Source organism: Numenius arquata, chromosome 11, assembly GCF_964106895.1.
Source record: "Numenius arquata chromosome 11, bNumArq3.hap1.1, whole genome shotgun sequence".
Lineage (NCBI taxonomy): Eukaryota > Metazoa > Chordata > Aves > Charadriiformes > Scolopacidae > Numenius > Numenius arquata.
This window is the reverse complement of record NC_133586.1, coordinates 37097842-37122647: the sequence shown is the minus strand read 5'-3', so window position 1 is coordinate 37122647 and position 24806 is coordinate 37097842. Positions and strand designations below refer to the sequence as shown.

General features: G+C 42.9%; 2 protein-coding genes across 3 annotated transcripts; both read right to left on the bottom strand.

Annotated features, from left to right (window-relative positions):
- Window positions 1-342: 342 nt before the first annotated feature.
- LOC141470078 (uncharacterized) lies at window positions 343-11162 on the bottom strand. The gene is made up of 8 exons (XM_074156002.1): window positions 11114-11162; window positions 7437-7781; window positions 5867-6301; window positions 4822-4911; window positions 1570-1625; window positions 846-927; window positions 598-692; window positions 343-366 (listed from the first exon to the last, which is right to left on the bottom strand). The coding sequence occupies exons 1-8, from the start codon at window positions 11160-11162 to the stop codon at window positions 343-345; spliced, it is 1176 nt and encodes a 391-aa protein (XP_074012103.1).
- A 3649-nt stretch (window positions 11163-14811) lies between these two features.
- Window positions 14812-23147, bottom strand: LOC141470079 (hepatitis A virus cellular receptor 1 homolog). Of its 2 annotated transcripts, XM_074156003.1 has the most exons (8): window positions 22921-22969; window positions 20573-20917; window positions 19304-19354; window positions 17398-17477; window positions 17076-17132; window positions 16199-16313; window positions 15549-15588; window positions 14812-15163 (listed from the first exon to the last, which is right to left on the bottom strand). In XM_074156003.1, the coding sequence occupies exons 1-8, from the start codon at window positions 22967-22969 to the stop codon at window positions 15070-15072; spliced, it is 831 nt and encodes a 276-aa protein (XP_074012104.1). In that variant the 3' UTR covers window positions 14812-15069. The 2 variants fall into 2 exon arrangements, with proteins under 2 accessions (XP_074012104.1, XP_074012105.1); XM_074156004.1 differs by lacking the exon at window positions 19304-19354 and having other exon boundaries at window positions 22921-23147.
- Window positions 23148-24806: the final 1659 nt, after the last annotated feature.

The window sequence follows — 24806 nt, the reverse complement described above, 5'->3', positions numbered from 1 at the left end:
TTGAAAATAACCCCACCAGAGTCGTGCCCTGATATTTGATCAAAGAATAAAGCAGATTAGGTGTTTCCCTAAACCGGGGTCACTACATAACAGTAAGTACCATTTGCCAAAGTTCTCCAGGGCTCAGATGTCTGTTCACTGCTGCATAGAAGCAGTATCCAGGAACCACTGTTTTATTTTCTGGGTTGAAGTCACCTGAAGCTTCCTCATAATACAACTTTGGTAGTCAGCACCTCAAGCCAATACTATACCCGTTACAATCAGTGGCCAATTCCTTCCTGCCTCTAAGAAAAATTATATCGGAACTTTTAATAGGAAATTACAAAATGGATTACCTTTTTATTATAAACTTCTTTGTGTGTTTACCTAGAAGCAAAATAATATTAATGTCACAATGGCAAAAAGAAATCTATAATTCTAATGAATCTGTCAAATGAGTTCAGAAGCAAAGATAGCAAGTTGCTAAACTTCTGTGGGCTAAGCAGGAAAGAAAGGGTCTCATTCCTATTTAAGTTACACAAATGTCTGTAAGGAGCAATTCCAGGAAACTGCGAGACCACTTTACTATAAAGGAAGAGCAAACAAGATGAGCCAGACCTGCAATAACTGAGTGAACACGTTCTTTGCACAGGCTTCCTCGTGCTGCATCCCCACCAACTCATGCTCCCTGGTCTCTTCGTGGTGACACAGTCCTGGAGTAAGGACAGCAACCCCCATAAAAAGAACAGAGTGCTGTCACAGTGGCCATGGCAGATTTACCAGAAGATTAACCAGAGACACAGAAGGACATCTGCGCTAGGCCAGCATTAGAAACATTGGTCAATTAAGTGCTTAGGGATACTTACGTTTCCAAAACACCGAGAGCATCAATATGAAAAGAATGGACAGCGCTATGAGACAGGCAATGAGAATGGCATAGCTGGGAAACTGGAAGGGAGAAGAGGAAAACGGAAAAGGATTTAGAAACATGTTTACTGCAGACCTATTCACACGGGAGCAGGTTGGCCTAGTGGCTAAGAGCTCTGAAATATCTGCATCGGTCTGGGGTTTGCAAGGCTTTTCTGAGCTTGCCTGTGCAAAGTATGGAGAAGACACATCAGGTTGATCATGATAAACAACATGAATTACCTGTTAAGTATTTAATAAATCTTATTCTGAAGCATTTGAGCCTAGATTCATCCCACTTAAGATGAACTTCTTAATAAGGTGTCTAAAGTAGAAGCTTAGTCACCCTCATCCTTCTCTTAATTAGAGACAGGGGAGCGTAACAACCCTTCTAAGATGCCTTTTGCCTGATCGCACCCCAAGTGTGCTACCTCTGCCTGTCCCACAGGGGCGTCAGGGGGATGAGGTTTTTCTGAAGTCTCCAAACAAGATGGGATGGCCACAGGCTTCGCCTCTATCCGCTGGGAAGAGGAATAGATCGCTCCTGAGCTTCTAAACAAAAGTTCAAGCTATTGTTTGCAAATCCTGTCCCTTTAGTATGAATACATTGAAAATCACTAGCGTGTTCTGCTGTCCTTCTGGATTCTAGTTAAACCCTCTTGAAACTTAGAGGAAGTTTTTTACCTTATCTCTGGTATCATCCTGTTCCTCAGCCTTGTCATCTGAATTTGCTGAAATCCCTAAAAACAAAAGGGACTGAAATTATTACTGGCACAGTCACCTGAAGGAGTAAGGGCCACTGTGGTAGTCACTGTTTCAGAGAAGGAGTAATGAACTCTCAGGGAATGAGGAGAGCACAATCTGGCCCTGAATAGGAGAAATAAAGCACCTTACAACCAAAAGCAAACAATCTGTTTCCACCACAAGTGGTATATCAGGCAGTCATTGGGAAATGTCAGTCTTCATCAAGGAAAGAGGCTTCCCAGGGATAGCCCATGAAGCAAGACAGCAGAAACTTCTCTGCTGCAAAGGAGTTTTCACTTCTGTAACATGACAAGATGTTGTAGAGAGCAGAGGTAGTAAACAAGGTCCAAGTCTAAGTGGAGGAACCGCCTCAGTTTAATTGTGGTGAGTCTTATGTGTGATGCAATATTCGAAAGCTGCATTAGTATTGAAAACCAGAGGAAACATCTTTACATTCAGGTAACTTACCACAGATTTAAGAAAGCTCTATGAAGTGGATGCCCTTTTTTTTTTTTTTCCCTATCTAGAGAAATATCCCTAATATCTAGGGATATTAAGAATAAATCAGTTCTAGTTTTCTAAGCTTTAGAAACAGAGATGAACTAAAAATGAATCCCCAAGAACTCTTGCAGCAAGCTTTTCTGCTGTTATCTTATGATCCTACTCTCTTACTTTTGTTAGTGAATTTAAAGTCACAAAAAGTTAATTTAGGCTTGGGCCTTGGCTTATCATGACCTCATGCTACAAAGTAATGAAGTATTTGGAGCACTCAGTCTGTTGCAGGAAGCACCCAATGTTTCGCAGCATCTTAAAAACAGAGGAGTCATTCAGCTTAGTGAATCAAAACCTCGACTTACATCCTATGACAGGAAAGCTCCTATGCCTTCGGTAATACCCTAATATGTCGAAAGACAGTGATGAGTAGCGCTTTCAAATGTTTGACAAGAGAACAACTGTGGAGCCTCCATCTGAGCAAAATGTGCCAGGGACCAGATGAGTAATTTGTTGGGGCATGTATAGGTAACACGCTTGTGGTGCCCGAGACCACAGCCTAAGGAAACTTTCTATGCATGAGACACCCAGAGCATCACATGATGATGGGAGTTATCAGATGGTCACAAATAAGTGTATTAGAAAAAAGAATTGCTTTTTTGCTGTTTTTAAAAAACTTTTCAGAGTATGTTATTCAGTGAATAACCTATTCTCCCCCAAATTTCTCAGTTCTGATCAGCTGTCTCCGAGAGATCAGTTGATTTGTCTCCATGTACCAAATAACATGCTTGCATGTTATTTGATGACATGCAAGGCAGGGACAGGGCACAGGTAGCTCATATCCATGCAACTGTAGCTAGAATTTTGCACGGAAGTAGAAAAGAGATTATGGTTAATAAGCACTACAGCTAAACATATATAGGTAATAAAACCCTAGCAAGTGCTGAAAATCCCAGGGATACATGAACATTTTGCCATACTCCTGTTTTATAACACCACTCTTTTCCAAGAAGGGAAGGGAGAGGAAGGGACAGAAGTCCAACAGAGCTCCCCCCAAATACACAAGAAGTGCACATCTCACTCTGACGTGCATCTCCCACAAGTCAAAATTAAACTTTCCAGTAGCATGCTGCAGCCAGCCTGATGGGAGCAACTACTGCTGCTTACTGAAAGAGCAAGGGGTCCAAAGCATGGTTGGTGCTGGTGGGGTAGTTACTGGGGGGAAAGCAGGTCAAGACAGGGTGAAACTAAATGAGAGCCCAGTCAGCAGGAACCAACCACCCCAGCTAACCCAACCTAACTGGCAGGAATTGTACTTGGAAATGGAGCGCTCTCTCAACTATGTGTTTCTCTCCCAGCCACTGTGCTAACATCAATACAGAGTTCATCAACAAGTTAGCTTTCCCTTACATTACAATAAGGCTAAAGTTGGTCCATTTAGTGCATTATTTCACAGAGTAAAAAGAGACAGAGTCAAGAACTTAACTTGGCTTATGGCTCTTACTAGACAGTGCTCAGTTATGCTGTAGCATTTTCACACCTTATGACAGTTTGGCTCTCGGAAATAGCATGACACAAGTTTTTGCATGGGTGGGAGTATACATGACTCACATAAGCGTGGTATATTTTCTGCTGTTATTGCTTTTGTGGTGGCTCTTTCTAGCCCACACTCACAACTGAAGTTGCCCCCAGAATCCCAGAGGTAAGACCCCTTGCAAAACTCCCTGTTTGCAATGGCAGAATATAGACATTGTCATCTTTCTGATACAGCTCTGGATAAGTGAGACAGGGGTGAGAGCCCACACAAATGCTCAAGAGACAAGTTTATTCTCTTCTGTGAGCCCTCTCCAGGGGCATTAAAGAACAGCTTCCTAAACTCTATTTCTAGTGTAATTCTCTAGGTCTAGTAAAAAAGACCTGCAAAAATCTAAATACTGTGTTTTTAAGAATGAAGAAATTCTTGGCACTAGTTGAAACTAAAATAACTCTCTTAACAGCCAAATATGACATATCATCCTTGAATTTCAGCTTTCCTTTTTTAAGTTCTCACTTAGGGGCATCTGGTGGGTAGACTATCACGCCTGAATAACTTGAGCCATTCTACTTTGTACTTGACTGAAAGATATGTACATGTACTTGACTGAAAGTTTGTTAATTTCTCAGGTATGGTATGGTTTTGTATATCATTTCCTTTTCTCTGAAGGAATGACTGGTAATTGTGGTAATTGCCTGCTGCTTTCCATCATGACCAAGGACACACGTTGAGCACTGGAGAGCTGAGACTGCAGCCACATCTGGCTGAATATTCAGCGAGGTTCAAAGCTCACAACACTCAGGGAGGATTTAAAAATTGAAAGCTCAATGAACTCAGAGTGATGACAAATCAGATACCTGAGAATTCAGGTTGGATGGTGACAAAGCCAAGTCTTAACTTCTCTCAGACCTGAGATACCTGACAGTAGTCAGTGACTCAAAATCTACTTCCTTTGGAGGCTTAAAAACATGTATTTCTCAGCTGTTGTTACGTCCTGACCACAAACAATTTCTGTGGGGACCCCAGATACCTCTTACTTCCAGATGCAATGAATAGCTATCAGTATGTTTGGTACACTTAAGAATAGTCACTACTTTTGTTTATGACAACTTTTTCATTTACCTTTGAACATGCAACTTCTGACTTTGCAATGTTACCCTCCTCACCTGCAGTTGGCATGTCTTCCACCATGAGAGAAGTGTCAGCACTTTTAGTTCCCTCTGCGGTCGGAAATGCACTTGGGAATTTGGTAGTCACTGAAACAAAGTAAAAAGTCATGCTTATAAAGATCACTGATTAGGAGGGTCTTCATATGGCATTCAAAATCACTTGCACAGTTCTGCATCTGGAACTAAGAGGTGAAAATCTGCACCTCAGTTTTTATTTCTGGGGCTCATCCTACCCAGATAACTGATGCACTTTACTAACATGGCCAGTAGTTAGATGTTTAAACTATTCAGCTGTGGATGTAATTAATTGTTGCCAAGTTTAACTGGGGCACTTGTTATGGCTGGAAGACAAGAGATGGTACAGAAAAGCTGTCCTCAGAGATTCAGGTCAGGATGAACTTCAAGTGATAGAAGACACCAAAAAAGTACAAAAACCAGCCTTGTGTGCAGACATCAGTCTGTGGAAAAGAAGTCACTGGTGTGGATAAAGAGCCACCTAGGAATGGTTAGAATTATAATAGGTGACTCATCACCTAAATATTAATAATAACAGCAGCCTTCATTTGGGATGACAATGTAATACTGAATTTTAAGCATGTTTTGAATTCTCACTGACTTTATTGCTCAGGCAGAACATGCTCTAAACTAAACTTTTCAGCAGACCATTTCAATTGTCTTTCCCAAATCAAGAAAAAAAAATAGTGCATAGTCGAGTGAATCTCTCTTACTCCATCCCAGGTGCAGGACTTTGTATTTATTTCTGTTGTACATCATGAGGTTTCCATCACATTATTTCTCCAGCCCGTTAGAACTCCTCTGAATGCAAGCCTGACACTCTGCTGTCTTGGCCATTCACCCTGGTTTGGCATCATCCACAAAATTTGACCTGTGTTTCCTTAAACCTACTGAGACATACCTATGGGCATCTCAGAGAAGACTTCCCAGATATAATATAGGTATTTGGAGAGTCTGTATGATGCCCGAGTCAGGCTAACACAGACCAGATGCTACACAGAAAAAAGAAAGGATTGGTGCTGGTTACCCTTTGTACCTCTAGGAAGAGGGACAGACTCTGTTGGGCAGAACATGTAGTCATCTTCAGTCCTCGTGTCAGCTGTTTGGAAACCAGTTGAAAAATCTGGGCGAGCACTAGTTGTCACCACAGTTTCTGGAAAAATATCATTTTCTGTCACAGCAAATGTTGGGGGAACAATGGTCTCCAGTGTGATTCCCGCTAGAGACTCCGTGGTTGCAGTTGTCGCTTCAGGGACAGTGGCTGTCAGGAGGACGGTAGTCTCTGCTGTTGTTTGATGATCGGTGGTTGCAGTTGCTGCTGGGGGGATGGTAGTTGTCAGGAGGACAGTAGTCTCTGCTGTTGTTTGATGCTCAGAGGTTGCTCGGGGAGCAAAAGTTGTTTTTCTAAAACGTTTTGGGGAAACGGGAGGCTTTCTCGTGGTGGTTGTCGTCACTGGAGGGGCTGTATGGAAAAAACATAGCCAAAAGAAAAGCTAGATCAGAGCATTCACAACCGACCCTGAGGAAAGCCAAGCCAGAAATGAATGAAAACTATGTAGCTGCTAAAATACTGAGAATGAAGCTGGGAGAGTTGCTATTTAAAAAGGTGGTTTAATTAGCAGAAGACATGGCCCAGCCAAAGCAATTACAGATTTGCCTTTTTTTTTTGAAGGTCTCATGCACCCCCTCCTTGACGCTGTTAGAAAATGGAAGGGCCAGAACCCTTCATGGTAGAACCCAAAACCTTGCAAACTTTGTGATTTTGCTTTTCAGTGTCCTCATAAAAATAAAATAAATAAAACAGCTCAGTCTTCAGCTAAAAATCTTCCTGCTAATCTTTTCAACCAGTCCTTTTTTTATGAACTCTGTTGCCCTCAAACTTAGGAACTGACATGGGATTGCAGCATTTTCCCCCTACTCTCCTGTTATATCGCTTGCAACAGGCATACAAGAGTGCTGTGTACGTCAGCACCAACTGCACTCTTGAACACCCTATAAAAGTCAGGAAAAAAATTGTCTTTCTGCAGTGTGGAGGGTGGGTACATCTTTTTCTCTGTGCTTTGCAATGCTTTTCAGCCTCTTCTTGACTTTGTAAGACCCTTACTTTATCCTGCAGCTCAGCAAAATAATAGGAAGGGGGAAAAGTCCTTCAAGACTCTGAGAAAAAATTCCTAAACACGTGGGTCTCCTTATGACATGAACCAAACGAAAGCCTTTTTGGTGTTGGAGTGAACTCCAAATGAAGAACTGAATTTCTTTCCAAGGGCTCTTCAAATGATAAATCCCTTTTTCAATTCCGTCATCTTTTAAAATGTCAAATACAGCTACACAATGAGAAATCAAACATTTCATTTGAAAGGCAAAAGAAGGGTAAAAGTTACTATTTTCTCATCAAAACTGCTCATTGACTGCGATTCAAATTGGCAACTGGTTGCAGACCTCCCTTGAAAACTACGTGATTTAGGAAAAACACTTTTTGCCAAAACAAACAAACAAAGAAACAAACAAAAAAAAGAACACATAAACTCCAGTTTTAAACTCCTACCCAGAGGGAGGTTTCTCCCTGCTGGCTGTATCACAGGGGTCCCCAAACTCACCTCTGGCCACCTCCAGCCGCATGTTCTGTTTGATGTCGTTGAACCAGCCCGGGATCTCTATGCGGCAGCAGTATGTACCCTCATCTTCTGCCGTCACTTTCGCAATCGTGAGAGACACATCTCCGTAGGAAATATAGCCCCGGAGATCGTATCTCTGCGACTTTCTGAATGTCACCCTATTCCCAGTGGTGTGCAAAATTTTGTCACTGCACTTTGAATTTGGACACGGGCCTCTGCCCCAGCACATGTCAGAGATGTCCTTATGTCGCGTCACCACGTACTTGCAAGGCAACTGAACAGGTTGCCCTATTACTCCTCTAACAACAGCTTCGGAATCGGTGTGGGCTGTCAAAGAAGAACAAGGAAAGATGAGTGTTGGCAGTTCTCCCATGAGTGAATCTACCTGTGCAACACAATGAGGTAAGAAAAGAAACTCTCCTGCTGGCAGGCAGGGCACAGTTATGGATCCCCTGAGCCTTCCCCAGGAGCCGATGGCAGCTAATGGCCCAGGGCACAGTGGATGACAGCCGGGAGCTCACAGGCATTGGCTTGCTGCTGCTCCTGGAGGGCTCCATGCTCTGGCCTCAGCCAGCTGCTGGAGGGCTGCTCATGAAATATATGAGCCAAATCAAACATGTGGTGAGCAAAGCAGAGGTCTGTAGTTGGCAATCTGAGCGTAGGCTAGACCCGTGCAAATGGAATTTGGGAACTCTGCTCCCATCTCACCTCCTCTCCTAAGAGATTGTTTGAAAGTTGTTCAGAAACCTAGTGTGAAATACATCTGCTTTTCTCTAGTCCACCATTGTCTCCTTCAAAAAGGAAATGCTGTCATAGTTGTCTTTCACTGACAGTCTCAATAGCAGTGTCCAAAGTACCTGTTCATGTGTGAAATTAGGGCCTAATTAAGCTGGCAGAGCAGTGGGATACGGTTATGGAACCTGTTCTCAGAAAGTGCTGCTTTTTCTGTTTCTGAGCAAGCCCTGCCAACTATCCCACTTACCTTGCAGAGCACAGTGTACATCGAAGCTAGCGCTATACTGATGTTAAAAAGAGCATATGCATGTTTTCCCTGTGCTCTTACTCTTAATGACCAGCTATATTTGGCGTTTACAGCCAATACCCACCTTAGTATCTGTCTTGAATCTTTGCTATGTATCGTTCCTTCTTAACTGTCTATGCAGTTCCCAGATTGCCCTAAAAGGAATCTCTTCTTCATGAAAGGCACTATACAAAAAAAGGTTCCCATACAGAAACAAATCTTTTCTGGTTTACATTAATCTACTTTGTGTCAGTCCTCCTACCTTGTTGCCTTTACCCCCATGTTATGCTTTACATATAGTGGAGCAGGAAAGGAGGGACCTGGGTAGCATCCAGATCTGGTCCTCTGCTTCAGCAAGAGGATCATTCTGCAGATCTGATGTCTCACGGCCAGCTTGCTTACCCCAAAAAAGACTTACAGCAGTTGCTGCTATTATCACCAGCTTTGGCCCTGGTTTGCCAAACATTTCTATTTTGCCAGCTGTTTGAATGCCTTTTCTTCTTGGCATGCCTCCCAGATAGCAAACAGATGCTTCCAACTGTGTCCATGTCTCTTTTGTTTTGTCTTTAATGGACTATTCCCCAGGTGAGGTTTTAGTCTGTGGCAGGCTGCCTCATGACTTGTTATTGGGATGACATTTCGGCTTCATTATTGCTTATCCCATTGGCAAGACAAGCCAAGTCATTCAGATTTCCACAGCTCCAAATGCTAAAAGAGTAGAGGCAGACAAAACAACATGCAATATGGTGTGAAGGGCAGAGGCTTTTGCAGTGAAATGAAGATAGAATGTGCCAAAAAAATAAATTCACGCATACAGGATAAGGCTTTGCAAGATGGCTGCTTGTTTTAGTCCTTGGAAAGGGTAGGTTCATATGCCTTGTTACAGCAAAACAGAGAAAACAGCCTCTTTCTGTGATGACAGAACAAAAGAGTTCATCCAGATGACCTTGAAAGTATCCCTAGGAGAGCAGGGGGTTAGTTACTGAGCGGGTTAACACATATTTTCAATTCACCCCAACAAAGATTTGTGTAAAACCAAGACCAGCTTAAACTATTCCTGGAGTTGTCACTGCTGCTTCAGGAGAAATGGGCTTATCTTCTGTTCTTATTTCATCACAGTGCTGTACAGCACAAAAGCAGCCTCATTTAGCGACCCTTTACAAATGAAAATCCGCCTGCTCTTCTCTTTGAAAGAAGCAGAGCCCTGACCTTATTTTAAAAAAAAAAAAAAAAAAGATAAATAAATAAAAAGAAGAAGAGGGAAGACACAAGGCACCAGGGTGTCTCCAGTGCAGTTTCCCACCAGTATTGGTGCTAGAAAGTTACAGGTTTTGCAGTTTCAAATCCTCTTTAAATTTATGTGAAGCTAATCTTGCCAACATCTGCCTGCACTGCAGGTTGGTATGGAAAGCTTCAATACTGCAACAGCCTTGATTCACTGGTATGAACCTCTGCAAGGACTCAATAACTTACTTCTCAGTTGCAGCCTCTTCCAAAAGAAATAGTAAATAGAACTTCAAAACATGTCTTCAAATTAAGAGGTTCTTGAGTCTTATATTGTGACACCCTAGTCTTACTGTGAGAGGAATCCTACCCTTGACCATGGCAGTGATCCTCCTGAGAGGCATCCAGGTTTGACCCAAGGCAACCTGAGCATCAGCTATGCCTGGGTAGTACCACTGAAGTCAGTGAGGTTTCCCACTCAAAGTCCTTAATCCAAGTAAGAGAGACATGGATTCCAGATGTTTAATACATCTTCCAAAATAGAAAGCGACACAGATCACCTCTTGGCTCTTGGTGTATCCTGCCACTGACCAAACTTTTTCACTACTTTTGAGATCAATTTAGGAGCAACGCATTTGCTGTAGATGTTATACATAATATTTCATCCTGAGCCAATTAATATTTATTCATCTGAGAGAGAATTTCCTGAAGTGCCTAAGTGATTTAAAAGCATAACTCCCATAAGCTCATGCCCCACTGAAAATGGGTGAACCGACATTCCCGAGCCATCTCAGGCAATTTGGAAAATGTACTGCTGATCCCTAAATGTGCAAGCAGAAATGTAGCCGATACCAACCATGCTTGCAAGACCCAGTCTCCCACGTTACTCTTCTTTTGACTTCTATCTTTTTTAGGATTCAGATTTTAGATGGATGAACTGAACACTTGGGAGTAAGAGAAGAGGAATCTCCAGCCGCGCTTTCCCATACTCAGTTCATAGCCGCAGACAGCCCTCAGAGTTTCAGAAAATCCTCTCTTTATCATGTATATACATTCATTACTCTGTCAGTATTTCAATTCCCTAGCTTGTGCTGTGTTAGCACTGTAGCGTGGTGGAGAGACAGATGAAGAAGCAAAGCCAGCAGTACACACTCAACAGCAGTAAAGAAATTAGATCATCTGGGGGTACAGAAGAATTAACCAAGCCTATACACAGAGGAAACCACGTACATTTTTAAAGAGAAAAAGAAGTCTCAATCAGTATTAACTCAGTAAGCTAAAAAAACCTTTGAAGTTCTGTATACAATTGTGACCTTTTTCACTGTTTTGTTTTCACAAAACAAGTGTTGCTATTTTTAATTTTACAAAATTTTTGTTTTCTCAGCAAGAACACAAAAAGCAGGTGAAGACTCACCTATAAAGATCTGTATCATAATCCAGTGAAACAGCACAAAATGGGACATTTTATCTGATGGAGACTCCCCGGCAGCAAGTGGAAGGAGAAAAAACTCGATCTTATGCTTTCCAGAGATGCTGAGTGAGCCCCACTGAAGTCTCATTTCTTCATTTCCAGATTTTGTGTACCGCAACTGCTTCTTCCCTATGCTTCCGGATAGAAGCCAGTCAAAAGAGGTAGTTCTCTTGTATTCAGTGTTGGTGTGGCCTCAACTTGAGTACTGCGTGCAGTTCTGGGTCCCACAATTTAAGAAGGATGTGAGGGTCCTTGAACGCATCCAGTTAGTGCTTTCAGGGGCTGTTCAATATCCCCCCCAACACAGCATCAGAGAAGAACTCTCGTGCTAGGATTCTTGTGCTTGCAGACTTGGTAGTACTTGGAGTAGGAAGCGATCTCTCATTAGCATCCTCATCCATCACACCACCACTACATTGCAGTGGCAAGAAGTAGACACACACACCCCCCCCAAAGACTAGGCTCCAGCAAAGGCAGGATGCCTGGTTTCTTTCACCACCATGCAGCCAACTGATGCTGCTGTAGCCAACTTAGTGGCAGATTCAAGCAGGGTGAACTCAGAGAACTATTCCGAGTTTATTCTGAATCAAAGTGGTGCCACAATGCTTCTCTGTAGCTTCACGTGCTTCAGTGTCACAAAAACAGCAACCAGTGGGGATAAACACAACAATATAGCAGTGTCTTAGTGTCAACATTGTAAGGCACATTAACCAGCAATCAGTAAAATATCTAGTTTGCTCTATTCTACCTGGTACAGTTCATACAACGCCAAGTACACACAGCCCCAGCTGTTCCGTGAGCAGAGTTAATGAAACCTGATGTGCCCAATAACCTTGAGACTTTCTCCCTGCAATGGTCCCAGTTTCTCCTTTGCCTCCCATCACTCACCATTAAGCAGTGGCTGTGAGCCCATGACCAGTTGATGCCAGTGCAAGGGAGCAGCTGAATCCCACCTGGGGCACAAATTTGGAGCTTTATCCAGCTACCAATCTCATGGAGCTTGTCAAAACAGAATTGGTCAGTATGTTGCAGGTGACTAGGGAAGAAAGAGGATGAACATAGCATCATGTCAGCTTTGTTTCTTTAGCAACACTGGGCTAAATGCAGCAGAATGAATTGAAAAAGGCCAGCCAAAATCCAAGTATGCTGGGAAGAACCAGGAAAATATGCCTTGTTTTTTGCTTATGCACTGCTATTTAGTGGCTTCTTGCAGACAGAAAAGGAAAGGCAGAGAGCTCTCTGAACAAAAATCAGTTTGCAGCTCATTAGCCTTATCCCACTCAATGTGCTGCCAGTTTGTGTGCAGGTGGATAGTGTCTTAATGGGTGAATGGGCTCCAAGTGCCACCTGCACACCTCTGAGGCTCGTTTAGAAATGCCTGTTGCAAGATCCACTGACAGGAGTGGAAGTCACGAAAAAGCACAGGGAACCTCTGCCTGCATGTATTTGTATGGATTATACTGCATATCCAAGGCAAAGTTCTTGCTCCACACAATCTTTGTAGAGTCTGTTTGCCAAATAATTGCACAGCAGAAAGGAAACTTTAATTGGTTATCAGGCATTCTAGGACTTAATTTTGCACAAAAACTCTCTGATTTAAGAATTAGTCTGAATTAGTCTGTAATATTAAGGAAAAAAGATATCCTTATACCAAGCACTTTTCATGTTTATCAGTCTTCAAGGACTGTTCTCAAACTCCATAAGAGCATGAGTGGTTGGAATCAGGTAAGTTTGGAAACCCCACACTTGTCTAACTCTGATACCAGTAGAGATTGGTTTGGTAAAAGTTGCAGAAAGCAGAAATTGCTGAAGATGTTTTCTGAGATCAAGTTCAGAGACCAGATCAGACTTCCTCCAGCTCTGGTCATGGGCTAGAGCCCACAGCAGTGACATGTTTAGCCAGGCAGAAGGAGAGCAACGTCTGCAGTGGGGTCAGTAATTTTAGTTTAGTAATTGTTACAAATAGGCAAATACAAAAATGCAGTCTGACACTGGCAGGTCCTTTCTAGCTTCAGTACCTTCTCACAGAAGGCAACATGTGACATGAGGACAGAACATAGCAGCGCTGGTTTCTTCCACCACCTTCCCTGGCCCAGGGATCAGTGACCACCTAGTGTTTGTGCTTCCACACTGAGCTCTTTAGTCAACCACGAATTCACCTCCACATTTTCAACCTTTCCGCCTGCTGCAACAGGCAGCTGCAAGACAACACACAGCATAAATGAAAATACGAAGCACACCAGGGTCCACTACCCCAACTTGCTTTCCATTTCTTCCTTCTTCAACAGGGTGAGGAGCTTTTCCCTCCTTCACGAGCCTTTGCAAGCACATTCACCTGCAGTATCCCACCTTAGCCAGGCTCTCCAGAACTTCTGGGGGAAAACAGTCCCCTCGGAGCCCACTCAAGCCCTCCCATCTCTACCACCTGGGGGAAGGATGGGTAACTGCTCCACTGAGCCCAGCTCCCCTTAAGGCACAACCAGACTGTGGCCCCAAGCGTCTCAGCTGTTAACATAAACACCTACTGCTTTTATTATTGCTCCTTTATGCCTCATTGAATAGCACAGCTTTGTTCTTTGCATGACTCCCTCGAAAATCGTGAACTCAATGATAGAAAGTTTGTGGTAAGTCTCTGAGTCTTCCCTGTGGCAGCAATGTCTGCTGTGTATTCTGTGTTGCTGCTTGTGAGGAGCTTCAGGGCAAAATTTGTACCCACCTTTGGTGAGAGCTGGTGTCTCTCCCACCTGTACTACTCTTCTGGTCTTTCAGGAAGTCCCCAGCCCCTGATTAAAAATGCGTCCTTAAAAACAATTGGGGAAAATTATTCTCCCACTTAAAGCTGATTTGGGTGTGTTGCGTCTATTGCTCAACCACACATAACGGCTCGCACTGAGGAGCAATGGAGGAAAAGAGCTAGGCCACACGCATTCCCCCTTACGGGCTAAAAGCCAGCAAACCAACCCAGCATAAGACATTGTTGTTTGATACCTAGAGGGGTGTAAAGGCAGGGCAAACTTTCAGCCAATATTTTGTGCAATGCCCATGGCTTTTTCCACAAGCTAAGAAAAGTAAGAATTTAATTCACTTTACAAAGTAGTTATTTTTTGTTGTTTTAGAGGCCTAGAAGTGAGACTTTCCTCCCTGAGGACTTCTCAGGGCATAGGGAGGCCTGAGGAGAAAGTCACAGAAAAAGTGACATATTTTTGCAGAGGAAAACACACTTAGTCATAGTTCTCTGAAAACAAGCTGTGAATATTCTGCACGTTGAAGTACTGATCCCATAGGCTCCAAGGACATCCCATGACGGGGAGAGCATCAATAGCTCCTCCAGATTTAACTATGGGCTCAGTACATTGTATAACTGGGCTGTTACCAGCACTGGGTATACCTGACTTTAATGAAAATTCAACTAAATGTATATTGAAATACTAATACTACCAAGTTCTTCCATGTGTCATCTTTGTGAGGGCAGCTATGATATTGCTTCTGCCCTCTGACAGCATGGACTCTTTTGTAGCTGGCAGATAGAATACACAGTAAAGACAAACTTTTAAAAACCATGGGTGGTTTTCCGTTTGCGTCTGAGCACTTCTGGCACTTCCTCTTTTTTCCAAAAAGGAAGAGAGAATGTGAAGCAGATAATAAATATAATGGTAACTTTATTTAGGGTTTCATAAGTGGATTCTGAAAAATTCCATTCAAGCTCGTAGGGTTTCTGTTCCTGGAACAGGCTGATAAAGTTTTTAATTAGAAGTGTAGCTTTTATTTGTTTTATTAGAATGATGTGAATAATGCTTCCATAGTCCAGTCACGTTTAGCTGCCGAGCAGAGAGAGCAGCTAACATTTTGCAAACTATTTAACATCCCAGCGATGACAAAGGCAAGCATTCATGCAGTCCTTAGTGTATTATATAAACATTTTCCTCTGCACGGGTCTCATCTTCCAGGGCACTATGGTCTCCTGCACGTTCTGGTCTCCAAAATGCAACAAAGCTGCACAAAGCAGTAAAAACCATAGTGTTAAACAAAAAAAGCAGATGATAGAAACACAGAAGAAGAGCAGACAGCTCACTGGAAAAATGTAAAATATGCAAAAAAACTTTTTTAAACATGACTGATAATGAATCATTTTTCCACTAATGAGACAACCCACACGAAGATCACATGGTCCCTAATGCAATGAACCAACAGTTATACTCATTTTTGCTTAATAAATTCTGCTACTGATTAGTTAGTAATTTCTTTTTGCAACATTTCCTATTAACTTGAGATTTAAAAAGAAAGTCAAAGTACACAGTGGAACGGTCAGCATACTGATAATGTTTTCTTTCTGCAACCTAGTTTGTCCTATCAGCTAAAGCAGGAACAGAATACCTACTTTGGAAAGTCACCCGTCGTCTTCTTATTGTATGAATATCCTAAGGATCATCCAGAATGAAAATAAAAAAAGAAAGAAAGTAATTTTCTTGAAACCATCAGAAGCAAGTAAAGTAGCAGGTTCAAAAAAAATAAAATAAAATCAAGTTTAAGAAACTAAATGTGGGAACTTTAAACAGATATTTTCAGTGTCAGAAATCCCCATTATTTCCATGAGAACTAATTCATATGGCTTAGTCTGACCAAGAGCCTCTATGGACATAGCCTGGCACATAGAAAAACATTGGATATAGTTATATGAAACCAGTACCCCTCCCGTTGGGAAAGACTGGGACAACATGGCAACTGAGGAGGAACAGGTAGGGGGAAATGAGTGGTGCAGGGGAGGTGGATTTATATCACACATCTCCTCACCAGACTGTGGGTTACTAAGGAGTCTGAGACATAAAATGATGAGATCGCATTGGCACCTTGCTGTTCTGTGCCCCAGAGGCTGAGGGGGAGAGCCGAGCAGGCAGCCACAGCGCAGGGCACAGAGTGTGGCCATCCAGAGACTTTAGCTCACTTCCCTGAAGCAGAAGACACATGGCACCTGCCACAGTTGCGATTTCATGTACCCAACCCACCTGAACACCTGTGAAAAGTACTTACGTCTAATGATAAACAGAGCCAAAAAAAGGATGACTAGAAGTACCACACATAAACCAATCCCAATGTATAGCCAATTTTCTGAATACTGCTGACTGGGACGTGATACAGATGGGTTCTGTCAAACACAAGACAGATGAGCATTAGTGGCACTGGCAGTGAGAAGCCCATAGGGCACCCAAAGGCCATTTGTGTGTTTTGCAACCCTGCAGTAAAAGTATAGTTGAAAGCAAGAGCCTAATTTGAGATACAGGACTAGTTTCAAGCAGCATCACTGCAACAGTTGTGTGAACCATGCTGTTAAACACATTATTTCTTGAGATAGTCAAAGGATCTGAAGTTATTACAATTCCAATTTGTGCAAGTTTAATAGTATTTGGTGAATATTTTACTTATTTTTAGGATTAAATTATTTCCAAGTGTCACACACACCCCCTTTTTGTCAGCTTATTCAGTAGTTATTCAAGGCTGTATATCAATAAGCAAATATGCCTTCTCCATGCATTGGTCTTTATTTAGGCAAAACTTCTTTCTGAAGCCAGCCATTAGATATCCAACCTCTCATTCGGAACTCAGGCCTGGGAAGAGGCTGAAGCACAGTACGGTTCCTGACGTACCTTCTGCATGTGCAGCAGTATGAACGCCCACAGCACATACTCTCTTGTACCATGTCCCAGCAGGCCTTCCCAAAGGCTAACTTGGCTGTCTACTCTTCCTGGTAAAATCCAGGTGATATTCCTGCCTGTCACTCTGCAATGGGTGCCGGTGGACGCAGCAGGAGACAGAGCTGCCTGTTTGAGCCCCATTGCACGGGGGGGTGCAGGTGCGTTGCTGTGCTCTCAGGCACTCCAGTTTCCACCCTCCCCAAATCCTGCCATACCTGCATGTTTGAGGTTACATCCCAGCAGTCTGAGGTGTTTGAGCAGGGACCAGGGGCCTGAAAGGCAATAAAGATGTTGCTAAAGCTCTTCCTGCTTTAGTAGGAAGTACTTTATGCATGGAAAGCAGTTTTTCCCCCCCTCTTTAATAATGAGCACTTAAGCATTCTTTCATAAGCACTAAACATGTAGACTACAAAAAAAAGAAAAATCTTCTTTTGCAATCAAGCTAAAACAGTACAAGTGAAGTGTAGGGATGAGCCAGTAAACTCTTACGTCTCCCCACTTTGTCTAGGTATGCTGGAGCACGACAGAGATGCTTACAGTCTGAGGAGCTCCCGAAGCAGAAACCGGTGGCCACGTTCTTGTGATGGTGAAGGATGATTCACTGGCGCTCCCAGGAGCTGAGCAAAGGTAAGACGAACACATCACTTTCACAGGGAAACATTCTGCCTTGACAGAGAGGAATTTGTACTGCTGACTTGGGACCACTGAACTTAAGCATCTCTCTATCAGCCGTCTCGGCTCTGCACACCCTCTGGATACTGGAGCCTACACCGCCCTTTTCAGAGCTTTGAATTCCTTCCAGGAAACAATTAGCTCTTGCCGTTATCTCAACACAGGGCCTAGAAGGAAGGAGTCACCAAGGTAGGCATCTGTTTTTTGGAGGCATGAAGAGGCAGTTGAAACCTAAAGCAAACTTAGGTTATCTGATGAAAACTGATGAAAGCTCAGGGCCTTGAAAGAGCTAGTGGTGCAGAGTTAGAGAAAGCAAGTGAGACTTTGAAAGTCCCAGAGAGCTATACAACGAGCAGACTGACCAAAGTGTGATAAGTTTGCATAAGGATCTGCAGCATATTTCGAGGTAATTTCCCAGACTAAAGCTGTTTGCAATATTTAAAATTCAGAGCTACAAACTTATGTCTTCTGTATCATCAGTCTCAGTTTCTCCATGTGTTGTCAGATGATATACAACCCTCCCAAAAACAAAATCTCCTGTTCACATTATGACAACCCCAGCTGTTTCCTTCAATGTTTTAAGTTGTTACACTTATCCCAGAAGCTTTGTTTTGCAGAGGGCAGGATCATCTGCTTCACTGTTCTCTTCCATTGGAGATTCTGGAGTTTTCCTACATCAGAGGCACACGGCCACCTGCCCTTTCCAGTCTCCCTCTGTGTGAACACGCACACACTAACTTGTGTTCTGAAAACATAAACAATTGTTCCACCAGCAGCTAAGGAAGACATCACAGGGTTAAGAAAACCCATGAGTTCTAAGATTGGAAGCCATGTTATTTGCAACCAGAATAGAAACAGTGTGAGAAAACTTTCACTTCCTCTTCCAAAAAGGAAATGCAACTATTGTAACATTTTGGAGTTGCCTAGCTGGAAACCTCCAAGATAAAGGGAGAAATACAAATAGTATCCCTGATTTTTGTTTCAAAATCCAGAGAATAAGGTATTGTTACACTATGAGCTCTCTCTTACGTACTAGAAGTTAAAGTTGTCTTTTTCAGACTAAAAAAGATGCAGCTGAGTGGGTATATCATAGAAGTCTATAAACTTGTGAGTGGAATGAGGAAACCGAGTGAGGAATAGTTGCTCATTGTCTCTTCCACTACAACGAGAAGCCTCACATTATTCAATATCCACAGGCTACAGGGGACATGGGAAGCCTCTGAGACACACGTTATACCAGAGCAGAAGAATACTTTAGCACTGTATCAGAAAATTACTGCCCTGGTTCTACGATCCTCCTTAGTCATCTGCTGTTGACTGCTAGTAGAGATAGCCTCTTTAATTAAATGCACTTTTGAGCTAGCCCAATAAAACAGTTCTACATTATAAAGGAAGAAATAAATTGATTAAATAGTGGCCACACGCAGCTCCTAAAAATTTGTGTTTTACTGTTCATGGGATGCATTTCCAGAAGAAAATGTGAGATTTTATACCACAAAGAAAACAACATACCAAAACAACAGCAACAAGAAAAACAATGCTTGCAGCACCAATAAAACATCTACTTAAGCATAACACCTGGAAGCAAACTTCCTCCCATGTCTCTATACAATGTCAGGCAGAATTTAAATCCAAGTTCTGATCTCTGGTTCTATGGTAATATTTAGTAAATTTTAGCCAAGAAATTTCTATCATCTGTTTCCTTCCCAAGATCCCCACTTGCAATAGAGTTTCTATATGCTGTTGAGATTAATACTCGGATAGAAGTTACCTGAGGTCTGTGCAGAGGTGTAAGTGTGAGGACTTGCAGTGGAGATCCTAGCTGATGTTAAAAAATAAAACAAAACCAATATGTATTATAAATAACCGTAGTGTGCATTTACGTAGGGAAAAAGAGAAAGTGTTTCCATAATAAAAATTTGCAAGCACCAGCTACACAAGTACATCTGTCAGCCACTTGTTCCATGTATTATCATGCTTTTTACAAACAAGAGAAAAACTAAAAATCAAAGGAAGAGTTGATAAAAAAAAAAAAAAGTCTATGCACATTTTGTGTCCCTGGGCTTTGCTCTAGAATCAAGCAGGGAAAATGAAGCACTGTTTTTTATGAAAAGGGTGCAACTGTAACGCTTTGGATGAACTAAGTACCCTATGCCTGTATCCTGGGCTGCATCAAAAGCAGCGCGGCCAGCAGGTCAAGGGAGGAGATTCTGCCCCTCTATTCCATTCTGGTGAGACCCCACCTGCAGTGCTGCCTCCAGCTCCGGAGTCTGCAGCACAGGAAAGACATGGACCTATTGGAGTGAGTCCAGAGGAGGCCATGAAGGTGATCAGAGGGTTGGAGCACCTCTGCTGTAAGGACAGGCTGAGAGAGTTGTTCAGCCTGGAGAAGAGAAGGCTTCGGGGAGACTTTATAGCAGCCTTCCAGTACTTAAAGGGGCCTACAGGAAAAATGGGGAGGGACCCTTTATCGGGGAGTGTAGTGATACGATGAGGGATAATGGTTTTAAACTGAAAGAGGGGAGATTTTGATTAGATATTATGAAGAAATTCTTTATTCTGAGAGTGGTGAGACACGGGAACAGGTTGCCCAGGGAAGTTGTGGATGCCCCATCCCTGGAGGTGTTCAAGGCCAGGCTGGATGGGGCTTTGAGCAACCTGGGCTAGTGGGAGGTGTCCCTGCCCATGGCAGGGGGATGGAACTAGCTGAGCTTTACTGGCCCTTCCAACTCTAACCACTCTATGAATCTATGCTGCCCTTTCTCTTAAATTCTTCAAATAGCGCTTCTAAGAAAGCTCAGTAGTGCTACACACCATGAAACAAAGCACCACATACTTTTTTTTAATTGCAGTGACCATGCTGGGATCAGAACAACACCAAAGACAGCTTAATTTAAACAGCAGTGACAGCAGATCTGCAAAGTCCTAAAGATCAGTCCTATGGATGGTTATAGAAATAATTTCCACAAACTTTGAAATCTAGACTCAACAGCAGATTTCCCACAATAGTACTGACACATGAGAGTGTCTCTGCACTCACCTTTCTCTACCACAACATTGTAGTTACTTAGCTGATCGTTGAACCACCCTGAGATCTCCACGCGGCAGCAGTATGTCCCACTGTCTGCTTCCACGGCGTTCACAATCGTGAGGGACACATCACCCATCTGCAAGTTCCCTTTCAACTTATACCTGCTGTCGGACCGCTCTGTCACCTTCCATCCATCTGTCCAGATAATGGTCCGAGAACATTTTGAAGTAGGGCACTTGTCACGACCCCAGCACATTGATGTGATGTCTTCTCTGTTCTTAACACTGTAAAAGCAGGGCACAGTGATATCCTGACCAACCTTTCCTTTCACAAGTGACTCTGCCACTGTGGAGCCTGTGGGCAAAAAGACAGAGGTAGTTGTTGAGCACAGTGCATGCAAGTGGAAGCTTCTCACGCATCTCGCATGACCCAATACCTCCCATCTCACAAACACCACCAGGCATTGCCGGATCAAGTTTTCCACGAATAGATGTGAACCCCAGCAGGACCGATGCACTGAGGGACAATGCTCAGGCCAGTGATTTGTTCAGAACGTGTCTCAAGTCAGAGAAAGAAGAAACACACTTTCCGCAGCCTCTGCAGGGAGGCAGAGAGGTGAAGAGAGTTTGCATCTGCACAACTTGGTGGCTTCTCTTTAGCCACGTCCAGTCAGTTAGCTAGCTCTTTATTTTTTATCTTAGTTCAGATGTAATCCAAGCCACACATGGGGGAATGGTAAGACACTGACTTTCATTAAAACCATTGTGGGAAACTCTCCCCCTCTTTCAATGAAAAGCCACTGAACGACAGGTTTCATTAGCATGATCGCTGCTGAACATGTTTATCTTCTTCTTGTCTAACGGCTCATTTTGCCTATTCCTATCAGGAGAGATTTTTCAGAGTCTGAGAAACTTTATACGCTCTTTTTTCACTACCTTATTTTCTTCCCTCATTCTTATGCAGTTTCTAATTTGTTTGGTTGCCATTAAAAGTCATTTCCAGAAGGCTGTGCCATGCTATTCAAGTCAAAACAGTGAGACCTAGCAGCCACTAGCCCATTCATCACAGTGAGATAGTTTCTTTTGCTGTATTTAGACCACTCCGGTCAATATTCCCTTCAGGAGGGTTTTATAAAAGCTGTATTAAGTGCCAGCCAAAATAATTTTTGCTCTGGTGATCCAGTCAAAGCCATCCTGTAACCACCTTTTTCTAACAGGTTATGCAGTGGGGCTTCTGAGGTGCACGTTCTCTCTGCTTGTACTTCAAAGAAAACTGTTTGCAATATATTTACCACTATGCATTTCTTATCGAATTCAGTAACACGGGATCACGCGTGTGAAAATTTTGATCTACCTGTATTAACATTTCAGGGATAGAACTCTCTGCAGCAAGTACAGGCAACAAATTATCTCTATTAAAAGTCTAGCTCAGTCTATAATTAGGAAGGGAGCTCCCTGAGGCCAGTCTGCCAACACACACCAGTGGATCCCGTGCACTGTATGGTTTGATTTCCATTGTCCCTTGTGAAAAAGCCGTTTTCCCCAGCTCAGCTATTTTCCTAACCTAAGCTATTACAGTTAAAAATAAGTCTGCATTCAGACACTTTGCCACAACAGCATACTAGAAACTAATCTCTGAAAATACTGTATTTTATTTAATATAAAAAAGCAAGCTCTAAATGAATCTCACCAGAAAAGGCTTTATAAAGAACTAGAAGAAATAATATCTGTAATATCCCTTTTCTTTCTACTGAACATATTCTACCACTAAATTTTTAATGTCTGTCTGCCCATACTAGTACCACTCTGCAACCTGTTGTTTTCCATGCTATTGCCTTTAACAATGTTTTCCTAGGAGGACTGCTTTCTCAGAATAAAAAAGGTGAAAGTATAAATTTGTCCCAATAAAGTTTCATGTTGGCTAAAAAACACCAGAAGCCACAGTTGACTTTTTCTCTGTCTTCCTAAGCATTCACCTTCATAAAGGCTGTTGAAATGAAATACCCTTGTTTTGAATCTTTTCTAAAATAATTTAAAGTTCTCTGCTCATCTCAGATCATCATTACCTAAAAACTGCAAAAGATCATTCACTAATAAGACCAGCAGACAGCCCAAGAAACGGTATCTTTAAAACCATCACACCCTCAACGTGATTTTGTTTTAAAAAGGAGATAACGCTACGAGAAAACTATCGACCCACTGTGTTAAGTTCTATTCATAACACAAAACTGCAGTTTCATGTGGCCACTCTTCCTGTTGTAACATAAAAACTCTCTCTTTCCAACCCTCAGAAACACTGATGCACGTAACGTGCATGGTAACCTCCATCCACCTATCCCTTTAGGCCCACTTTGTTACCTGTAAACAGGATCAGGAGAATCCAATTCACGCAGAAAGAAGACGGCATTGTAGCTGAAGAGGAGGAACACCGCTCCTGTTCACCCTTTGGGCACCGACGTTCAAGAAAGCTTGTCTTCTTCGTGCACTTCTGGTTTTACTTCGCAGTACGTCATCTTCAGACACAGCTGAGAATGCCCTTTAGTCGAATCCGGATTGCCTCTCCTGTGGTTTGCCTGCGAGCCTCTGCTGCGGGCAGCGCGCACAGCTGAACATTTGCTGACTGCAGTTTGACTGACAGGCTACAATGTTCAGCAGCAACTCCGAAACCCACTTCTCCTTTTTTCCAGATCTGCTTGATTTCAGGAGATGATCAGCACCGTCGAGCTGACACGACTATCGGTAATCCACTGCCCCGTACTGCTTCCCACACCTTTTTTTTTTTTTGCCAGAGCAGAGAGAATTTGGATAAGAGGTTACATAGGATTTGTAACAGATTGGGGTAAACGGAAAGGACTTTGCAAAATAACAGATTCGTAGGAAGAATTCCTCAAGCATTTACCCATAGTTTCTAGTTCTAATACTCAGAAGCCGTTCAGAACCTCTTCAGGCAAATGCTATTTTCTTTGTAGGCTATAATTTGGTAGTATTGGAAACGTGCCCTACTGTTACACAGTTGTAGCCTAATAGATCTGCAGTCTTTCATCAACCGACTCTCAAAAATTCTTTACGCAGCTGGGCTTTTGCAATATAAAGTAACACGCACAGAAGACAGAGCTCACTTCAAAAGTAGCGTGGAAACCACATCGTCCCAGGCTCAAGACTCACTCTGAAAAAAATGTTGCTGAAACACAGCTTTTGAGAAATGGTGTTCCCCGGCCACCCTCCCTGTCTCCAGGTCACCCAAGTCTTCCAGAGGGCACCTTGCCTTTTTATATTGTTTGGACTAGAACCGCAGCTGTGATCAAGTGCATTTGATCTAAGGCCAACAAGCGTTCTTTGCTGAAGTAACTAATCTACTTTACACTGGTTTATACAGACAAAATTAAGTTGCGAGGAGTTACTTTTTATCAATAAACAGCAGAAATGCTTCCAGAACCACACATTAGGCTGGAATCAGAACCAGCAGAGCTGCCTGGCAGTGACTACCTTACATGAGATCCGAGTCACCGAAGTGACACTTCCTTTAAGCGAAAAGGAGGAAAAACAAGGGATTGAAGTAGCCAAGAGACAAAACACTAGAACATACCTGTAGGAAAGAGCTGAGAGGAGAGGGGAGAAAGGGGGATTTTTGTATGCAGAGGCTGGAAGCAGGACTCTTACGAAAATGCTTTCTCTTTGCTCCTCTGGTTTCTGGGGAAACCAGAAAGCACAGATAGCAGCTACAGGAACAATTCTCACCATTAACGTCAGGATCCCGAAACTGCTCTGCACAAACGGAAATGGTAGAGCAACCTGGCCCTGGCAGAAGATGGGCGACCACATTCACCACAGCCACGCCACGATAGCGCGTGGCATCAGCTGGGGAACTGCTCTTGGCGGTTCAACAAACGTCCACCTGCAGACCAGGACACATCCTCTTTTGCCAGTTACCCACCACGACATGCAGTGTGGGGGGGGGTCCACATGGATTCCTCCTCTGCACGGGCCACATCTGAGCTCTGAAATAAGTAAATAGGATGAGAAAATAAGGGACCTTATCTCAGAGCTCTGCCTGAGGCTGTACTGCTCACTTCACCCAGGCTGGTTTGTTCATACGGCAGTCCACAGTAGTTCCAGTGAACCAGGAAAGCCGTTCTGGTCACGCAGTAAGAGAACGTGAGAGCTACAGGGCAACAGTTAACCCACTTGCTTTGGATTTCATCTCAAACAGACCATACAAAGTGCCTTGACATAATTTCAGAGTT

Excerpts from the sequence above, each read along its gene's own strand:
- LOC141470078 (XM_074156002.1), bottom strand. The coding sequence starts at position 11,162 with ATGTCCCATTTTGTGCTGTTTCACTGGATTATGATACAGATCTTTATA. Across the intron at positions 1,626-4,821 it reads GGAAGACATGCCAACTGCAG|GGATTTCAGCAAATTCAGAT; the intron begins GTGAGGAGGGTA and ends TTTTGTTTTTAG. Across the intron at positions 928-1,569 it reads AGGATGATACCAGAGATAAG|TTTCCCAGCTATGCCATTCT; the intron begins GTAAAAAACTTC and ends TCTCCCTTCCAG.
- LOC141470079 (XM_074156003.1), bottom strand. The coding sequence starts at position 22,969 with ATGCCGTCTTCTTTCTGCGTGAATTGGATTCTCCTGATCCTGTTTACA. Across the intron at positions 19,355-20,572 it reads CAATGTTGTGGTAGAGAAAG|CTAGGATCTCCACTGCAAGT; the intron begins GTGAGTGCAGAG and ends TTTTAACATCAG. Across the intron at positions 17,478-19,303 it reads CACCTCTGCACAGACCTCAG|CTCCTGGGAGCGCCAGTGAA; the intron begins GTAACTTCTATC and ends ACCTTTGCTCAG.